Source organism: Phyllostomus hastatus, unplaced genomic scaffold, assembly GCF_019186645.2.
Source record: "Phyllostomus hastatus isolate PE091 unplaced genomic scaffold, TTU_PhHast_1.1 phas_scaffold_78, whole genome shotgun sequence".
Lineage (NCBI taxonomy): Eukaryota > Metazoa > Chordata > Mammalia > Chiroptera > Phyllostomidae > Phyllostomus > Phyllostomus hastatus.
In genome coordinates, this window is record NW_025334041.1 from 8249557 (window position 1) to 8270000 (window position 20444).

Sequence of the window (20444 nt, forward strand, 5' to 3'; positions counted from 1 at the left end):
AACACAGAGTTTCACTTGAACCGTGGTCTTCACCATCACTGACGGCCACGGTCCCGGGGCTCTCTCACCCCCATCACTGCTGAAAATAAATGTGTTTCCAAACCTATGGCCTTCCCGTCACTTCCTGTGAATGCTCTTCACTGCCAAGGAGGAGAGAGAGCCTCCCAGTGTCCTAGAGGCCCCTTGGCGCCCCTCACCAGGTCGGGACAACACGGAGGGGTCAGCCCCTTTGGGTCATATCCCCTCCTCTGCTTTCCTACCCTCCCCACGGCACAGGGCTGCCAGCTCCTTCCCTCCTCCAGCGGGTTCCCAGGGCCCGGTGGGTCCTCTGGGGCTGGGAAACCCAAACAGGGTTTGCATTTGTCCTACCTGGGACAAAACAGAAAGAAAACCAACTGCTACAGGATGCCTCAGCCCGCAGCCCGCAGCCCGGGGGGAGCGGCCCCTGCGCAGCCGCTGCCCACACAATCCCTCCTTTGTCCCTGGCACACAGGCGCCTTCACACTGCTTTTCTGCTGGGACCCCCGGGACCCCCCAGGGGACGACTGGGTTTCAGGAACGCACTCAGGCATCGCATGACCAATCTCCATTCTTCCTCTCCCCGAGGCCAGTTTCAACACACGTTAAGAAAACCCTCCAAGCAAGCGACGTGTCTTCATGTGTCATGTCTGAAAACCACACTGACTCTCTTCCCTGGGGCCCTTCTTTTCTTCCTTTGCCCCCAGTCTGTCTCTCAGACATTCTTCTCATTCCTTCCGGGCATTCCCAGCTTCTGGAAGGCTTCCTGCCTTCTGCCTCCTGCCTCCTGCCTGCATCCGGCCTCTCTGGCTTCCCTCCAACATTCCCTCTATCTTCCCAGCAGCAGCTGGCTGCCTCCTTTGTTCGTAGGGTCCTCCCAGGGCTGGAGTGCGACCAGGTCCCACCTTCCAGAACACACAGGTGGGCAGAAGCCCGCCGCACGGCCCTTCGCCCCAGGATGCTCACGCCGGGAAGAGTCCAGCAAGGGCGTGGTCCCCACAAATGACCCTCAAGATGCAGAATGGAGTCTCAGGTAAGAGGAGGGGGCGTCACGTGGCTCCCAGCTGCTCTGGAAGAATGTGGACCCACCGAACACACAGGAGAAGGCTGGGAAGCCGATGACCCCCACCCCGAGAGAGAGGCACATCCTGAACACACCAAGTCGGAATTCCTTTGCTCGGTTCCCGCCCCTGCGCCCCCTTTCCACGGCCAGGCGAAAATGTGAACACTAGCAAGAACAATGACCTATGCCCTCGACCTTGCAGACCGTTCTAACCTCGTGAACTCACTGAGGCCCTAAAACAACCACGAGCCAGTCTTCCCCCCCCACGGCCCTCCGCAGGCCTCCGACACGGGGGCAAGGAGGCTTGTTCGGCCGCGTCCATGGACGCCTTCGCCCCAGAAGCCAGTCCCTGTTTCACTGACTCTGTGATGCATATTTTCTCACATTTTAACATCTCTGTAATTGGGGTACATGCTACAAGGGACAGCATGTCATAATTTCTTGGAAGCATTTTTACTTTCTTAGAGATTCGTCAGATGCTGCCGCTAATAATAATTAACAGGTTTGGATGCGATCAAACAGGCCCACTGCGTGAGTGCACAGGGTCTCCCAGCAGCAGAGAGAGGCCTGGACGGTGCGTCCCCAGGGCTGGCCCTCCAGGCCTGGCTCTCCCCAGCCGCACGCTGTCACGGGAAGCCAGGAGGCAGAGGGACCTGGGGGAGGGAGGGAAGACCCTCCGCATCTGGAATAAGTGCAGCACACACTGTGTATGTGAAGTCCTTCTTCTCCCCAGGACCGAACAGGAACCTGAGCCAGACTCAGTGCAAAAACGGACGCACTTACATGGAGATCTAAAGAAAGGCTCAAAGTGTCTCTTTCCCAAAGAGAGGAATATTGTACTAACTCGCAGAGACATCTGAAGACGCAGATGCACAAGAAGCACAGCTCCTTTAGCGCCCCTGATGCTAGTGTAGACTGTTGATTCCTCTAATGTCTTTCCAGCGTCCTCTCAATCGATTAACGTTTACAAAACACTTGCTCTGGGCGAGGTGTGAGGAAGAAAAACACGAATAAATACCGAGGGCGTCCCTCGGGTATTCAGACCGGCCACCGAGACAGACACGAAGATAAAAGGGGGGCACTGCAGAAGACACGAGGAGACTGCAGAGGAGGGAGCAGCTGGTTCTTCCCCAGGACTCAGGAGAGGCTCTGAGGAGAGGGAGGGAGCCGGGGCAGACGCTGACCGGAAGGAAAGGACAGGCAGCCGCATCCTGCCCCACTGCAGGGGCGCGGGAGGCGGGAGGGGGAGGCCGGCCCCAGCAGAAGAGGAGAGGAGTGGGGCAGAAGGCAGGGCACAAAGGACAGCGTGACGTGCCCGGCTCCGAGTCTGGAGTCATCTGCAGGCTCATGTTTAAAGAAGCAGTAAAGACAGTAGCTTTGAGAGCTGTTTCTCAGAAAGACAACTTCCCAGGAACTGAGGGGCGGGGGGGGGAGGCAGGCGATCATTCACGGGGAACTCGCAATGATGCTCCTGAGCAGGGATGGAGGCTTAGCTCTTTGCACTGGGGGCGGGGGGGGGGGGGGGGCGGGGCTAAGGGGGCGGGGCGGTTAAGGCTGGGGGGCGGGCACAGGCAGAACAGTGACGGAGGTTCTCAGCCAGTATCTGATGAGAAGAAAAGGAGGATCCTGGGACTGCACGACTGTTGCCCCCCAATCCGGGGGGGGGGGGCTCACCTCCCCCCTCAATCCCGGGGGGGGGCGCCCTTACGTGGAATCCAGCAGGGTCCCGTCCAGAAGCGACGCGTTGTAGTGGTACTTGAGGTAGTCCCCCTTCTTACTCAGCACGGAGCAGTCGGGCGGCTTGTAGTGGGAGGTGATGCTGATGGAGTCTGAGGGGTTGTGGAAGTCGATCACGTGGATGTCGAACACCAGCACGGCCGAGCCGGGGATATTCCCTGGAGGACACACGCGGGAAATGAGTGAGGGAACGCTCCAAGCAGCGGGACGCGCGTCTCCTCGCAGGAGTCCTCACAGGTGTCCACTGAGGGGACTCAGCCCAGGGGACTCAGACACGAAATCCTACAGCATTCCGGAAGAATGAAGCTGCAAGGGCTGTTGGAGGTAACCTAACCCTCACTTAACAGCTGGGGAGTCGGAGGCACGGATTTGGCCAGGGTCACGCAGCCAGTTAAGAGCACCGTTCGGACTACAATGCAAGCTGATGAGCTCCAGCCCCATGCAGCCAATGAGCCTGAAAGATTTAGGGCTAAGTTCCCCGCAGACGAGGACACTAGAGCTCAGCCACATTAAGGCTCACCCCGCTCCTCCCAGAAGTGAGAGGTGAGATGAGGGTGAGAGTCACTGCGCAAGAGAGAGAAAACCTACGGAAAGTTCGTGGGGAAAGACCCCCGGCCCAAACTGCCCACCCACACCCCTTATGACACAGAACACCCAAGGTTCCCCAAGCGCCTTTGCAGCCATCCTATTTGTCTGGTCTACACAAAACCATGGAGGTGCTTTTCTCCTCCACTGTTGCCTCCACCTGGAAACATGACCTCTGAACCACGCCTTCCCTTGCAGAAGTAGTTTCCATGCGTGTTCTCTCTTAGCCTCCGCGGCAGCCCGGTGAGAAAAATGGCTGAGAGGGAGCACAGTGCCAAGAACGGAGCCCGAGAGCCGAGAGCCCCGCGCAGGGCCCAGCACTGCCTCCTCCCACAGACAGCCGCTGAGTGCTTCCCCTGTGCTCCAGCACCCTTCTGGGGTTAGCAGTAGGTCCTACCACACCCCGCTACTGAGTGGGCATGAGCGCCAGTCACAGGAAGACAGAGGTGGACCCCACACAAAAGCACCTGGGTGTTACAGGGCAGGGTGCCCCTCCCCCGAGGCCACAAATGACGCGGGATGCAGCAGCCTCCTGCCCAGAAAATTTATGAGCCTTCTGATGCTTCCCACAACCTTATATAATTCTCTGCAGAGCTCTGTCTCATAGTTGATAGAAAGCCAAAAGGAGAAAAATCATTTCAGCAAATGTTTTCCATCAATGTAGTCTTTTTCGAGAGAGGAAGGATTAGTCCTGAGGGCATTATTACACAACACAAGTACTCGGAAAGTCGTTTTCTGTTTCTGCATGCATTTGGCTAGAAGTAGAAGTTTATATGCTACAAAACAACAGAGCATGAAGCCCCTAGACAAACTGGACCTGAGGCAAGACTGTTGAATGTGTCTTAAGCTGCAGTCAGCTGTGGCTTTATAAATCAGAAGTGTAAGTCAGGAGATAAATTACATTTATCCACGGTACAACCAACCTGTTTTTTCTTAGATACTCTGGACATACCCTACTGGGGAAATTCCAAAAATCCAGGTTAATAAAAGGAATGTGTACAGCCTGCCAGGCCAGCCAGAATCCCATCAGCAAAAAGAGAACAAGAGCAAAATAAACGCTGTATCAACGATTCCTAAGCGAGCTAGCCAAAAAATGGCATGTGAGAAGAAACATAATTAAGAAAGGAAGTCTGCTGTGGAATACTATGCAACCATGAAAACTGCCTGGCGGCACAGAGAGCCGTTCACAGCTCATTAGGCGGCGAGAGAAATCACAGAGTCGCGTGCAGAGACGGGCCCCGTGTTGCCAGCACCTGCATCGGTGGACACGTGCTTCCTTTCATCGACGCAGATTCACGGACACTCAAGGGGCAGAACAGCCTGCACTTCACGGCTGTATTAGTTTGCTATCGCTGCTGTGACAACTCACGACGAACTTGGTGGCTTAAAACAGTGCAGATTTATTCTCCTAACTCAAGGTCCGAAGTCTAATTCCAAGGTACTGGCAGGGATGCGTTCCTCCTGGAGGCTTCAAGGCAGGACCTGTGTCCTTGCTTTGTCCGGCTTCCCAAGGCCACCCTCCTTCCTGGACGTGCGGTCCCTTCTTCCACCTCCCAAGACAGCAGCTCAGCGAGTCCTCCTCTCTCTGACCTCCTGTGTCCCTCGTACAAAGACTCCTATAAGGCCACCAAGGGCACCTGAGTGACCCAGGATCCCGTCCCCATCTCAAGATCTTTACCTTCCCCACATCTGCCAAGTCCCTCTTGGCATGAAAGGTCACATATTCACAGGGTCTGGGACTGACACGGACTTACGGGGCCACTCTTCCTCCACCGTGTTACAATGCGTATTCCTGGGTGGGGAAATTAGGGCCGATTTTCATTTTCTCGGTCTGTAGTGTCCAAAGTCAACGTGTATTATTTGTGTAATTTCCGAAGGGAGCTTGGGATGAGAGTGACAAAACTGTTCTGAAACGGGACTAAGGGAGTGGTGCCTTCACTCACTACCTTTACTACCAGTCTCCGAATGGATGCTTAAGATGGGTGAGTCTTATGGTATATACATTATACCTCGAATAAAGCTGGTAAAGAGCAAAAAGGGTGTCTTGGAATTTACTTTTTTTTCTAAAGATTTTATTTATTTATTTTAGAGAGGGGAAGGAAGGGAGAAAAAGAAAAAGAGAAACATCAACGTGTAGTTGGCTCTCACACGCCCCCTACTGGGGACCTGGCATGACCGGCCACCCAGGCATGTGCCCTGACTTGGAATGGAACCAGCAACCCTTTGGTTTGCAGGCCAACGCTCAGTCCACTGAGCCACACCAGCCAGATGGATTCAGTTTTGACATTTCGCTCAAGAAGCCCTGGAAGCTTGGAACCGGGGCGCAAGCAGCCATCGGTGCTGCTTTGTGGGACCTGGAGAAGGGAGCGGGCACTCACCTCTCCCTTCCTCCCCATACCCCAGGTGAGGGGGGATCACAATCCTCCGCTTCTCTCCGATGCAAACGCCAAGTAAACCTTCGTCCATCCCAGCAATCACGTAGCCCTGGCCAATGTAAGTGTCAAAGGTGCGGTTCCGTGAGTAGCTAGAAAAGAAGAAAAGAAAGAGGTTCCGCACAAGGAACACCACAGCAGCTGTGACATTAGTCAGCACCGTGAGGCAACAGGATACAGAAGCCACCAGCCCCAGGGACATAGGGAACCCTTAGACTGTGTCCTCACAATCTCAGGAAACAGGCCCCTCTGTCCACACACAGCGTGGAGGTGGCCATCTACAAAAGCACCCCCAGAAACAAGCCCACCAACCCTCTGGTCAGGTTATGAATGGGATGGGGTGATGAGGAGCAACCATACAAATGTAGCTCATGCCAGCTGGACGGTACACTTGGCAACTGTGTCCAGTTCATGAAAATAGCATCAAGGGGAGCCCTTATCAGAAACTAAAAGTAGGCCCCGGCTGGGAGCTCAGTGAGCTCATCTTCCCGATACGCCAAGGCTGCAGGTTCAATCCCTGGTCAGGACACACACAAGAAACAACCAAGGAATGCACAAATAAGTGGAACAATCAAAAAGAAAGAAAAAATATAAGGGGAACAACAAATTGATGTTTCTCTCTCTCTCTCTCTCTCACCCCCTTCCAGTCTCTCCTTTCCTCTCTCTAAAACCAATCAATAAAAAAAGAAACTAAGAGTGTGTCCAAGGACAATGTCTCCAGCATCGAAAGATGAGAATATCTGTGCAGGTGGCACACGAGTATTCCAGTCCCGAAAAGCAGCAGGTGCTCGGAGAGCCCAGGAAAGCTCCCGGCTCTGCCCCGGCTCACCGCGCTGCCTGCGGGTGCGGACCTGGGTTTCCCCACGCCGCTGGCGGGGACCCAGGCATTCCAGCCTCCGTGCCCACTGCCAAGGGAGTTCAAGTATCATGAGTTTGGTGAGGGCAGAAGCAGCTTCCCAAAGACGGATGACTCCGCAATAAATGATGAAACTTCATCTGCCACGTCGACTCCCCAGCCCCGAGCCACAGCGGTCTGTGCCAGCCTCCACCCCGTGGTGAAAAGGCTGCCCTGAAAGAGCGGGTCGGATCCACGTTACCTCCCCGAACACAGCCGAAGGATGCCAGCCTGGGGCAGGGGGGGGGCCAGGAGGGCAGGGAGGGGCCTTCCTTCTCACACCCCTCGGAGACCACAGAGCCCCAGCCGTGAAGACATTTGTGACAGACGATTCCCCTCCCCCAGGAGGGGGCTCTCTGCATCCCCCCCCCCCCGCCGTCCCCAGGGGGCTGCCTCGCCAGCAGGTGTTTGGTGACCCTCAGCCATGAGCAGCTCAGCCCCAGCTGTTCCGGTCAGAGGAGGCTACCTGTGAGGTGGGATCCCCTTGGAAAGGGGCGCCAGGTGGCAGGAGAGATGGCAGGTCCCTCAGAGCAGGGCAAAGCCACCCATTGGAATAGTCGGCAAAGGTTCCATAGGTTTGGGGGAGATGGTGGACACTGGGGGATGCAGGGACCGGCTGATGGGGAGCAGCCAGGTCAAGGCCAAGACGCAGGAAAGAGACTGGAGGGGCAGGGCGGGCTTGATGTGCAGAGAACTTTAAATAACTTTAAAAAAAGACAGAGATAAATGGGAAACCATCCTGTTCCCCAATGAGAAAGCTGCGGTTTGTCAAGCTATCCATGTTCCCCAAAACTAATTCACGAATTTGAAAACAATTCCAGTCAAAATCTGAGTGGTGGGTGTATGGGGGAGCCGAGGGGCCCTAAAATTCACTTGGAAAAAGGAATAATCAAGGCCACAGTTTTGAGGGTGCAGGATATGGCAAGCTCTCATCCCTGTAAAAATTTAAATGGGGGACGTTTTTCACGGCGTGTGCATGCAGACCTGTGACGCTCATAACACTCCTTCCCTGTCAAGAGGGGAGCGGGGTGACCGAGGAGCAAGAATCAGAGTTCAAGTCTTCACGGCATACCCTCTTACACTCTGTGGGTTTCGGAACCGTGTCCATGTGTCACTTAGCGGAAGATAATAATGTGTAAAAAAGGAAAAGAACGCTCTCTATCATACAAACTAAAAGGCTACACCAGTTACAGGGGTGACACTGGCCCAGGGAGAGTCAGACCAATGGTGAGGGACAGAAATTCCAGACAAAGGCCCAAGAGTGTACCTAAGCATTTCGTGCCTAATAAAAGTCAGATTTGTGATGAGTGAGGAAAAAACCAGAATTATTCAATAAAGGGTGTTGGAAGCACTAGCTCACCATCTGGAAAAAAAATAGTTAGATCCGAACTGAACACCACAACAAATTCCAGATGGATTGAAGATTTAAACATGAAAGCATTTATAAGCGTGGAGAGAGACTGTGGAAGGTTATTAGTGTTTATTCTGGGTAGCGAGAATAGAAGGGGCTGATGGGAAATTATTATATTTAACTATATATCTTTGCATTATTTCACCTGAATAATAAGAAAATAATACATTATAAAATTAAATTTTTAATAAAGAATATTTTACAGGATAAAAAATAAAACCATTAAAAGGGCATGAGAGCCCTGACTGGGTAGCTCAGTTGGTTAGAGCGTTGGTTAGAGCGAAGGTTATGGGTTCGATCCCCATGCACGGCCCAATCAGGTATCAACCAATGAATTGTGAACACGTGGAATAATAGGTCAGTGTTTCTCTCTCTCTCTAAAAAAAAAAAAAATCAATAAATTTTTTAAAAAAAATTTTAATGAAGAAAAAAGGACATGAGAAAAATGCAAGTGAACATTTATATACTCTAAAGGAGGAGACAGACTTCTTAGGAAGTCACCGAAGACAGAATATATAAGAATTTATATAAGAATAAAGGAGTCATAAAAAGAGAAGTAGAATATATTTAACCAGAAGAAAGTTTACATTCAAATAAGTCAAAAATCACAATAACCAAAGTTAAAATACAAATAAACAGAAAATATGTTCAACAATACATACAGCCATAAAAAGGTTAATACCTGTAGTATAGAGTCTTCAAATCGATAAGAAAAAGGCACATACCAATACCCTCAACATAAAATCAGGCAAAAAAAATAAATAGGTAAATCACAAAAGAAGACATCCAAAGAGTGAATAAATATTTTAAAAAATTTCAACCTCAAGACCAATCAAAGAAATTCTGATTACAGCTCTAAGGTTGGATTTTTCTTCTAGAAATTGTCAAAGATTAGTTTACAATGACGCCCAGCATCCCCAAGTTTGCAGGGAACGGGGCACTCTCGCTGATGGAACTTTCCTTGAGGGACAACTGGGTGGTGTTTTCCAACAGCTGTGAAAACACTCGTCACTGGAGACCAGAGATTCCTCCAGATACGTATCCCAAGGAAATAACTTATCAGATCCTTTAAGATTTAGCTACAAGTAATTACTGGGCCCTACCTAAAATGTCAAAAGGTAGAAAGCAACAGGGACTGATTACCCAAATTAAGACAAATCTCTCCAATGGAATATTATTTAGCTGTTAGTACAGACTGGATCCCGACATACTAAATGAAAACCTGTTTGAAACCCGAGAAAACTGTGATTCCATTAGAATGGAAAGAATGTCGTATCTACAAGAAAAAGGGCTTTTAAATTGAAATAGAATTCCAAGCAATAAAGGACAGAACCAAGCTCATATATGACAAGTAATAATATACACACACATACTGGAGGATTACTACAATAGTAAAAGAAAAGAACTCAATTGGCCATCAGCAGAGAAATGCTTAAATAAATATGATACATTCACCCAATGAAACACCAGGCAGACATAAGAAATAAATGATTTCTCTCTAAGTATTAACACAGAAGAATCTCAAGGTGAAAGAAAGCAAGAAGATTTCACAGTGGACATACTGTGGTGGGCAGTTAGGCACGAGCTGAAAGCAAGGACAGGAGGTGAGGTACCAAAAGTCCCCAGGGCCCTGGGAGCCTAGTGTGGGCAATTGTAGGGTGGGGCCTCACCCCCAGGGAGGCATGTCACTAGTCCTGTGGCAGACCCCCTTAGAGGAGGAGCAAGGGGGCGGAGACCCCCGTACAAGCCCCTGCACGACCACTGCCTGAAGCTTTAAGCCCTCCGGACGATGGGATTCTGACCCGAATCAGACAATCTTAGGAACCAAGCCTCCGGTCTGTTGGCCACAGAGCCCGAGTTTTGGTCAAACTAGAGGTGACATCCAGGCCTCAGTTGTTTTTCAGCTCCAGGCCCAGAAAAGCAGCAAAACCAGACAGAGCAACACACAGCCGACATCAGGACCAGATACAATGACTAACAAACCCCTGCCCTGGCGCCAACCAATCAGGAGAGGCCACGAGCCTGAGAGCACACACCTGGAAGTGCTGATGAATATTCTCTTGGCAACCACCCCCGCCCCCCCCCCAGACCTCCCCTAAGATCTCCTGCTTTGGAGAGGGGATGAAAACCCTCGGGATGGAGGACCCAGTGCTTGCTCTTCCTCTCTCTGGAGCACACCTGCTTCTTCCCCCGCCCCCTCCTGTCCCCTGCGCACTCTCCCCGGGGCACGCCTGCACCCTTCCCCCTTCTTCTTTCCGCAAGGTGTGTATCTTTGCTGTCTCCTAAGGGCCCTTCTTTGCCTCTGCAACTCGTTTCCTGATCCCACACAGCCCAGCTGGCTCACTTCTTCCACGGCTCACTTCTCCTCCCTCTGTGACTTTCTAAATAAACTTCTGCTTGTATCTGAGTCTTGGCTCCAGAACTCAACAACGGAGGTGGCTGAACCCAGGTCCAACCGCCAGGAACATTCTGGTGCCATTGTGCTGCTAACAATACCGTGTACCATATTCTGCATGCTATATACCATAAATGTGAGAACATAACGTAACATTTGCATCTACTTATATCCGCATTAGAAAAAAAATCCACACACTAAAAAAAACAAAAAGGAACTTATTAATAAAAGTGATTAGCTCAGCCCTGGCTGGCGTAGCTCAGTGGATTGAGCACGGGCTGGGAACCAAAGTGTCCCAGGTTCGATTCCCAGCCAGGGTACATTCCCGGTTGCGGGCCATGGCCCCCAGCAACCGCACATTGATGTTTCTCTATCTCCCTCCCTTCCCTCTCTAAAAAATAAATAAATAAGTAAAATATTAAAAAAAAAAGATTAAAAAAAAAAGTGATTAGCTCGTGGTGGCTCCGGGGGATGTGAGGGAGGCAGGGACAGGTGGTACAAGGTATCTTAATGCATACTTTAATTCTGAGCTTCATGTAAAATAATACCGTATAACAACTCTTCGGTGATGTTTCTGGATAACTAAACAAGCTCGAAGTCCACCACCTCAGAGAGGCAGGCAGCGGGCTGCCACGACTTGCTCGCCCTCGCCCTCGAGGAGCAGTTTCCAAACAACACATGCCATTTGAAGGAGCAAGACACAGCGGACGCCAGGCGCGCCCCAGCCCTCCGCACCCCGCAGGCCGAGCCTCGTAAACAACACACAGCTCTGAAGAGCGACGGAGGCTCCGTCATTAGCCCTGCCCACAGCAGGAAGGAAGGTGAGTAGATCCAACCAGTCCCCTGCATTAAAAAAAAAAGTCCTTTAAAGTCTGCGGAGCGCTTTTAGCTCCCTTATCTCTTACACCTTCTCTTCGAGGAAGGTGCTAATAACGGGTAAGAAACTGAAGCACAGGCAGCTCAACTGCTGCCCAAAATCACACACAGCCAGTGCACGGTGCCCAGGGCCTGGAACCCACATCTCCTGGCACCAAGTCTGTTGTTTCCCCTGCTACCGCCGGGATCTCCCTCTGGCCACTTCCCACCCCGGGCCCCGTCGCTGAGTTCATGCTGGAGGAACTGAGCACGGTAAACAGGGACAGTGGGTGTCTAGGGTGAGGTCTTCCTGCTTTCCTTCAGATTCGTCTCCCCCAGGTCCCAAGGAGACAGTCCTAACAGCCCCTGAAGGAATTCAGTATCAGAAAAGAGAAACCTGCCCTGGCGGGAGTGGCTCGGTGGATTGAGCACTGGCCTGTGAACCGAAAGGTGGCCGGTTCGATTCCCAGTCAGGGCACATCCCTGGGTTGCAGGCCAGGTCCCCAGGCGGGGGCTTGCGAGAAGCAAATGATAGAATCTCTCACGCATCGATGTTTCTCTCCCTCTCTTTCTCCCTCTCTCTCTACAAGTACGTAAAATCTACACTGACAGTCTGCAGCTCCTGACCCTCACCTGGAATCAAAGAGGGTGCCGTCCAGCAGCGTGCCGTTGTAGTGATACCGGAGGAAGTCCCCGCTCTGGCTTCGTCGCTCGCAGTTTTCAGGCACCACCTTATTCTCGATGGAAATGCCGTCCTTGGGGTTGTGAAGGTCCAACAGGGCAACATCGAACACCAGCGACGCCTGTCCCGGGATGTCCTTCCCTAGAGGGCGGCAGAGGAGGCTCGTGAGATCAGGACAGGAGATCCGGGAGGCGGAGGCACTGGGACCACAACTCAGCGCCCTCCGTGGTGGGGCAACACCCTCCCTGACGCTTTCAAGCCAAGGAAACACCTGGTCTTCCCTGTCTGGGGCGGTTCCCCCCGGTGTCTCACCGTGGGCCGGCAGGTGTAATTGGAAGCCTGACTTCCTTAGGAAAAGGAGCACAGTGCTAGTCATGACACGAGAGACTACTGGTGAGGCAGGGCAGGAAGAAGCAAGGGAAATTCCTGGGCACGTGGAACGGGGAAACTGAGACAAGAAACATAAACACGGCCAATCATTCTGAGCAGCTCACAGCCAGCTGTGAATCACAAGACTTCCTCTTCCCTAACCAAGGACACTCGAGGGCCAATGGCTCCAGCTGGTCCTCCCTGACTGGAGAGAATACATAGCTTAACTCACCCTGGTCTGGGCAAATAGAAAACATAGACCCAGTTAATGCCATCTGTGCCAGCTACACCCAAGGACAGATGAAGTCAGGGGAACAAATAACAAAAACACCACTAAAAGCCAGACAGACCCGAGATAAAAGTAAAACAGTGTTAACAGACCAAAGACTATTCCCAAACCCCGCTACGCGCTTGTTTGGACACCTCGGGGTATCAAAAATGCACCCGGAAAGCTGATGACCCTTCTGCTGAAACCCTCCCCTAAGACTCGCACCCACACAAAAACAAGTAAAAAGCCCTCGGGACAAAGACTTAAGCGGGTGGCTCACTCTAGAGCTCACCCACGTCCCTTCCCGAGCACAAGCCTTCTATCTCCTCCCAAACTCTGAGGGTCCCGAGGAGGCTTGCAGCCAAGGGAGCAGTGGGCAGCGGCAGTTCGACCAGGCTTACTCCCCAGTCCTGTCTCCAGAGCCCCCTGTCCCTCTGACTCCACGGTTAGCTACCAGCAGCCCCGCCTTGGCTGACTTCTCTCTCTGCGACCTTCACTCCTGACTCTACCTTCTCTAGGGGGCCAAAGCAGACCACTGCCTAGGCTCTCTCCTGTTACTTCTTCAGCCCTAAGCCTTTCCTTTGTTTCACGCCCCCCAGCCGTAATAAATGTGCTCGCAAAGTCACCTGGGCTCGCATTGTGAAATATGCCCTACACAAAGTCAAGAACCCACACACTGCAGGCTGGCCCGAGGCAGGCCCCCTCCAGGCCAGTCCCCAGTAACACTGTGGCCCTGTTTTCTATGCTTGTGCTGGCAAATCGAGGCTCTGTGGGTGCACCCACGTGCAACACATGCAAACCCTAGTCTGTGTACAAACGCAAATCACAGCTATCGAAAAGCACAAATTCCAAAGCTCAGGTCTGGTCCTGGGGAACACTACCTAGATGTGTTCTCTGGAAGCCACAGCCAATTTTTTGAGATAATATGCAAAATTCAATCCTCTAAATGCCTCCAAAAACAAGATATAAATAAAAGTAAAGTTAGCCAAGGTAGGAGGGAAAAATGGCACCCGTAATCTAAAATAGAAATAGTCCTCAAATCATTTCTATCTCACTGCTGGATGGCACTGCCTCTTTCAGATCTTTCCAACGGGAAAGATACATTGAATATCACGGGACAATATTCACAAGGCGAGATTATTGGGCACTAGCTCTTCCCGCAAAGATCAGCATCAGCCAGTAAATAACTCTAAATCCAGTACTTGGGGATACGAGGAAGTTAAAGGATGAACCACTGACTCAACCCTCTTCCTCGCCCTTGTTATACCATGCGAAGGAGTGGCCCTGGGCACGTGAACCACGTGGCAAGCCAGGCCTGTGCTCTTCCGGCTGGCTATCTGCCCCCCTCAGGAGGGGTGGGGAGGGCCAAGAGGATGAAATCCGCGCCACCAGGCTGCTGAGTCAGCCTCTGGAATGCGCTGTCTGTCCCTGCAACGTGGGCGTGCACGGGGGAGGCTGTGCGGCCCAATATTCGTCCTTCCCACCTTCCTGCATCTTCGTTTCCTCCGTATAGATTTAAACACCTGTTGCTCCCATCACACCATCCTTTCCACCAGGCTTCCCTTTTCTACCTTTTAACTTAAGAGGAAAAAAAAGAAAACCTTGAAAGTCACCCCAGGGTTTACATGTTTCTGGCATTATTGTGTACTAATTGACTATTTGGGGTTTTTTTTCTTAACAACTTTATTGAGTTATAATTCCCATACCATACAATTCACTTATGCAAAGGGATACCTGGATAGCTCCGTACAGTATTAAAGTAGAAAGTATTTAAGAAGTAACTATGTTAAATACACTATGTATTTTAAATATTTAAATTATTAATTCTTTAAAATAAGTAGGTAATATTCCTCATAGTGGGCTAGGCATCTAGTTTTATCATATATGCCGGGTGCGTGTGGACGACGTCCAAAGAATCCGGGTACCCGGGCGAATGCATGGCCACTGGGCAAGGAGGAGACCACTGGAGCACTGGCAAGAATAACGACATGTCTTGGGAAAGGGAGAAGTAAGACATCTTTACGGAAATCGTTCTCAAACTCTTCTTGCAGCAAGGAACTCCCCCACCCCCCACCCCATTTCTTAAAGGCCCCATCTGCAGGTCCCCAGCGTGTGAATATATAAAAGTGGAGGGAGGGGGGGAAGGCTGAGCCCCACCCACTCAAGTTCCCCTCTCCTCCCTCCAGCCCGGTATCTTGGAAAACATTGTATTAGGGGGTTATTATAAGTTGGGTAGCACTGTCAGCAGAATTCCTGAACAGCATCAGGTTTTCATTCCTACTCTTTCTTTTATTGCCGTTCAATGACAGTTGTCCCCTTTGCCCCCCACCACTCGCTCCTGCCCTGCCCACCCCCTCATCTCTCTCCTTAACTACATACGTATCTGCTTGTTCAAAGGCCTAGGTGTCTCTTGTTCTATCAGCCTATCAATACAACTAACTGCGCCTGAAATTCAAAATACGAGTAACTGAGTAATTCCATTTATGCCAACAGTCTATGTTTTTAATTTTTTTCTAACAGTAAATATCTTTGCATCTCCCCACGGAGTTAATATCCCAGGTGAAACTCATCATACTGGAAGTGGAGGTACAAATCTGGGGAAAAAGTGGCAATTCTGGCATCCAATGCTAAACTTCTACTTTGAGGTCTACAATCTCCACACCGTCTAGTTCAAATACTTCACAGATGGGGAAAACGGGCCAGAGAGCCTGATGCCCAAGGTTATAGCTGACGAGGCAGCGGCAGACGGTGAACGCCAGTGACCGTGAACAAGTGGAGTGGCCGTCCCGCAGTCATCAGGTAGCAGGTGACCCAGACTGTCCCCCACAGGCCTTCGCCCTGGGGAAGTGCTCAGTGTCCGCCCCGCCCAGCACAGGAGCACTGGGTAGCGTAAACGGCTACACGGATGGACCTAACGGCTGCCGTGCTGGACAGCGCAAGTCTGCCCAGTGATTTTCAGCCTTTTTCGTCTTGTGGCACACCTCAACTGATGAGTAAACCTCTGCGGCCCACCAAAAAATATATTTTTTACCAATATGAAAAAAATGTATAATTTTGATTGACTTACAAAAAATAATAATAGCAATCACCTACCTTTTTGCTCCAAAGTGACTTTTTTTAAAAAATCATGTGCCTATACTTGTCCATAAGGATCGCTGGTACCAAGAATGAACCAGACGTAACCTTATTATGCAACACAACCCACAAGATGCAACTCAACTACATGACCCATATTTATGGTTCAAGACAGGGCGTTCACACCGGACAGCTACTGCTATGTTGGCCGTTGTCACTTTTTTTTATTTGACAGTCTAAGGGAAAAGAGGTCAGTGCCCCTTGACTGAATGGCCAAGCATTTATTGCCTGTTTCAAAAATTCTGGCGGCTGAAAACTGCTGATCCAGACTGAAAGGTCTGGGGATTTCACAGAGCAAGTTGAATTCATTTCAGCAATTAAAACAGAGACCGCCGGGCGCGGCTTGAAGGGCGAGACGGACTCACCGTCTCCGTCTTCTCCGTAGGCCAGGAAAGGTGGGATGGTGATGAGGCGCTTCTCCCCCACACACATGCCCAGCAGCCCTTTGTCCATTCCAGGGATCAGCCAGCCGATTCCCACATACGTGTCGTATGTTTTCATGCGATTATGACTGAAAACCAACGAGAAACGGGGAAGCCCCATACCATGAGGACGTTCGCCGCTCACTCCCCATAGGGTGTTTCTCACCCACATCTCGGTTCACGAAGGACCCACCCCCGGCCCCGGAGACCAGCCTCCGTGGATCTCTGCTCCCAATCTCGGGGCAGATGTCCTCAAATTTATAAAAGCCTGTAATGAAGCCACAGCGATTCACAAAAATAGGCCCGTTCCTCTGTCTAACCAAATACACCAGAATAGAGGAAAGGGTTCCCTGTGCCCAGCTTGGCACCTTACACCCACCCTTCTCCATCACTTCATGTGCCTCCTGCCTTCACCCTCCTCCTTCCACGGAAACACTGCAAGCATGAACCACTAGTGCCTGAATGACTGGGTAATAGGGCCTTTCATTTCATGAGACCTGAAAATACTGTTAATTTAGATAGACATCACTCTGAGGTGTCTCCAAGACGTATTACAATTTTGGCTCTGGTACTGCGGAGCACCAAGTATTACCCAAAAGCCTCAAGGGGAGAAGTCGGTGCTGGCAAAAGCTGGGAAGGGTCTGTGTTCAGGTTTCTCTGGGGGCGTGAAAAGCAGGCAAGACGGAGGAGCTCGGGGGCGTTTCACGGAGAGCAGCGTGGGTGCGGGACTTACCTCGAGTCGAACAGCGTCCCGTCCAAGAACGTCCCGTTGTAGTGGTACCTCACAAAATCAGACACCTGGATGGTCCGGGGGCAACTCGGGGGCTTGAAGTAAGTGTGGACCTGCACCTGATCTTCGGAGTTCCAAATGTCCATCAGAAGCACATCGAAATGCAGCACTGAGTTGGGGGGGATCACACCCGCTAGGAATAAAGAAAGCTCACGCTGAGAAGCTGCTGCCTTCTGGGCCACGTAAACACCTAGGGTCCTGCCAAGGGCTCGAGAAGACGCTGGCATCCAAGTCCAGCATGAGCCACACTCCCCGCCCCCGCCCCCCTGCCACTAAATGAAACCGAAGGAAAGAAGAAAAAACAAAATTTTTCTCTCAACAAGGGTAACATTCACTACCCCTGTGTCAATACCACCTTCTTTCGTAGCTAGAAGAAATAAATCTAAGCAAGACAGAGAGAACTTTTAGCTCTGTGTGTGTTCACTGCCTATTTCCCAACCTGGAGCTTCCAAAGATTCTCTGGTCGGCCTGACCAAACAGCCTGCGAATGTTCTGGTGGCTTCTGCACACGTGATTACGAGCACGGAACGGAAACTTACAGACGCCTTCACTGCCGTAAGCCAGCCTCGGGGGGATCTTCACAAAGCGCCTCTCGTTCACGCACATGCCCACCAGGGCTTGGTCCATCCCCGCGATCAGCTGTCCTTTCCCCACGAACACGTTGAACGTGGAGTCTCTGTCATAGCTGATGGCCCGAAAGGGGGAGAGAGAGAAAGAAAAGGGTCACTAACCCTTCCCTCAGTGAAACCACCCTCGGAAAATGCACCCATGGCCAGAGCAAGGGCCCTTCGAGGCACACGGCCGGCAGGGGGCCTCCAGGCCCAGGAAGAGTTCTTGCAGGGCGGAATTTTTAAGTTGCTGTGAATGCTGCCCGAAGATCTAGTTAGAGAGCATCGGCACGACGCTCCCGTCCCCCCGCAAATATATATTAAGTTTATTTTGCAAAACAGCTCCCAATATTCTACGAAAAATACAGTTTACGCCATTGCTGTGTGATCGGTCCCTAAAAGCAACACCCTACACACTAAGGCCCAGGTTAAGATACAGTTCCTTTCTTTTAAGTCAGTGAGTCTAACAAGAGGCGGCAGCATGGGGAGGCATAAAGGGTACGCAGACTCTCTTAGCCTGTTTCTTCCACTGCAAAAAGCAAACAAACAAACAAAAAACCAGGACTAACTAATTATAGCCACCCCCAGATCCGTATGACATAATAACATGAAAAGTGCTCTGAACACCTAAGGGTCATGCCAATGTTATATAACTATTGTAGGTAAGAGAAAGTCCGATGTAGTCTCGAAATCAGTAGTTCATGGGGTTTAAAGGCTGACTGCTGAGGCCATTAGGTTGGAAGGTAAACCACGGACTCACGACTATGACTCCTGCTCTCACCCTCTGCAGTGTCGAAGTCAGCACACAACCAGGGTTAGCCTAAGAGGAGACCGCTGGGTGCTTCGGGGGGGGGTGTGGAAGAAGAGCAAGGCGTAGACTTTGGCTACGAAAAACAATCTGGCAGAGACACCCCCAGAGTTTCAGACACTGTGCTGCAGAGCACGCCGGCAGGGCTTGGTGCGTAACAACGAAACCCTGGAGATGACTTTCAAGGTCAAGGGTACGGCGCTGGCTGCATTTAAAGCAAGGACACACAATGAAGGGTGTATGGCCATTTAAAAATAACAGACTTCTGTTACGGGGATGTGATACACAGCCTGAGGTCTACAGTTAGTAATGTGCATGTATTTCACATTTGTAAGGGGCCAAGAGAGTAGATCTTAAACACTCCCATCACAAGAAAAACATTTTTGTAACCATGTCTGGTGACAGATGTTACCTGCACTTACCACGGTGACCATTCTGCAGTCCATACAAACATCAGATCCCTGTGTTGTACACCCAAAACTGATATGCTATATCCCAATCACACACCAATGAAAAATTTGAAAGAACACACATTTTTATTCACTGGCAAAGAAGAAAGTGTGGGTTACACAGCCACGATGGAAAATAATCCCACTTTGAATTTATTTAGATAGATGCACATGAAAAAATCCACGAGGTGATACATGAAAATATTATCAGTGATAATCTATGGGTAGATTTTAGGTGACTTAATTTGTTTTCTCTTTCAGTCTCTCTATATTGTCAAAATGATCATGTAACAGCTGTGTACGAAAATGTTGGAATTTACCTCATTAGGATGCACTGCCTTTTGTTTGGTTATCCACCCTTTATTCATTTCCTCTATAAAAAAAAGAAGCTCAGGAAAACACCGCAGTCTCCCTCAGGACCAGCCAGGGCAGCTTCCGCACACCAACCCCCCCTCCCCCCCCCCACCCCACTTCCCTTTGTCCTCCCAGTTTTACGGCCCATTTTAATAGCCTTCCTTTCTCCAAGGGCAGTGAACAGAAAGCAAGATTCCAAGTTCAGGCCAACAGGCCAGAGGACAAAAGAACATGGTCAGCTTTGTACCCTAGCTGGCTTTACACCTCCACCCTCAACCTCCGGAGCACAGACACCCGCCCCCTCGAATGGCTGCTCTTGGATTTCACGTGGCCCGGCCGCCATGCCCTGGACAAACATCAAACTGGCGGGTTTGTGTTAATAACGGACCAGAACTCAGAGCTTCAGAGACTCTCTGGACACAGAACATGTGCAAACAGCACCAATGTGCAGGCTGAAAATTACTTTATAACTGTTTTCATCCACGGCACCTGAATAGTAACTACTACTTAGAGAGTGTTTATGATGTCAGGCACAGTGGCAAACTAACTTTTCTTTTTTTTTTAAGATTTATTTATTTATTTTTAGAGAGGGAAGGGAGGGGGAGAGAGAGAGAGAGAGAGAGAGAGAGAAACATCAATGTGCGGTTGCTGGGGGCCATGGCCTGCAACCCAGGCATGTGCCCTGGCTGGGAATCGAACCTGCGATGCTTTGGTTCACAGCCTGTGTTCAATCCACTGAGCTACACCAGCCAGGGCATGCAAACTAACTTTTCCATACACTTCCTCATACAACACTTTCGGGTGGGTGCTGATACTCAGGCTCCTCAGAGGTGAAAAATCTCCCACATTCACACAGTTAGCCAAGTGGGGAGAAAAGCTAGAACCCAGGACTGTTCAATTCTTACCCTCCAGGCACAGCGCCTCCCTAGATGATTAGTAAGAACTGCTGCTGCTGCCCTGGCTGGTATGGCTCAGTGGATTGAGTGCCAGCCTGCAAACTGAAAGATCGAAGGTTCGATTCCCAGTCAGGGCACATACCTAAGTTACGGGCCAGGTCCCCAGTAGGGGGCACGCGAGAGGCAACTGATCAATGGTTCTCTCCCTTTCTCCCTCCCTTCCCCTCTCTCTAAAAAACAAATAAAATCTTAAAAGAAAAACAAAAACAAAA

The 20444-nt window shown here is 50.7% G+C and overlaps 1 protein-coding gene across 1 annotated transcript in view; it reads right to left on the minus strand.

The window, feature by feature from the left end:
* FKBP9 (FKBP prolyl isomerase 9) overlaps positions 1–20444 on the minus strand; it is a 34458-nt gene that overhangs the window by 6431 nt on the left and 7583 nt on the right. Inside the window, exons 2-7 of the mRNA XM_045827674.1 lie at positions 17597–17742; positions 17001–17190; positions 16211–16356; positions 12025–12214; positions 5782–5927; positions 2790–2976 (exon numbers count right to left, since the gene is read on the minus strand). Of these exons, the coding sequence (XP_045683630.1) occupies positions 2790–2976; positions 5782–5927; positions 12025–12214; positions 16211–16356; positions 17001–17190; positions 17597–17742 (1005 nt within the window). The remainder of the gene's footprint in view (positions 1–2789; positions 2977–5781; positions 5928–12024; positions 12215–16210; positions 16357–17000; positions 17191–17596; positions 17743–20444) is intronic.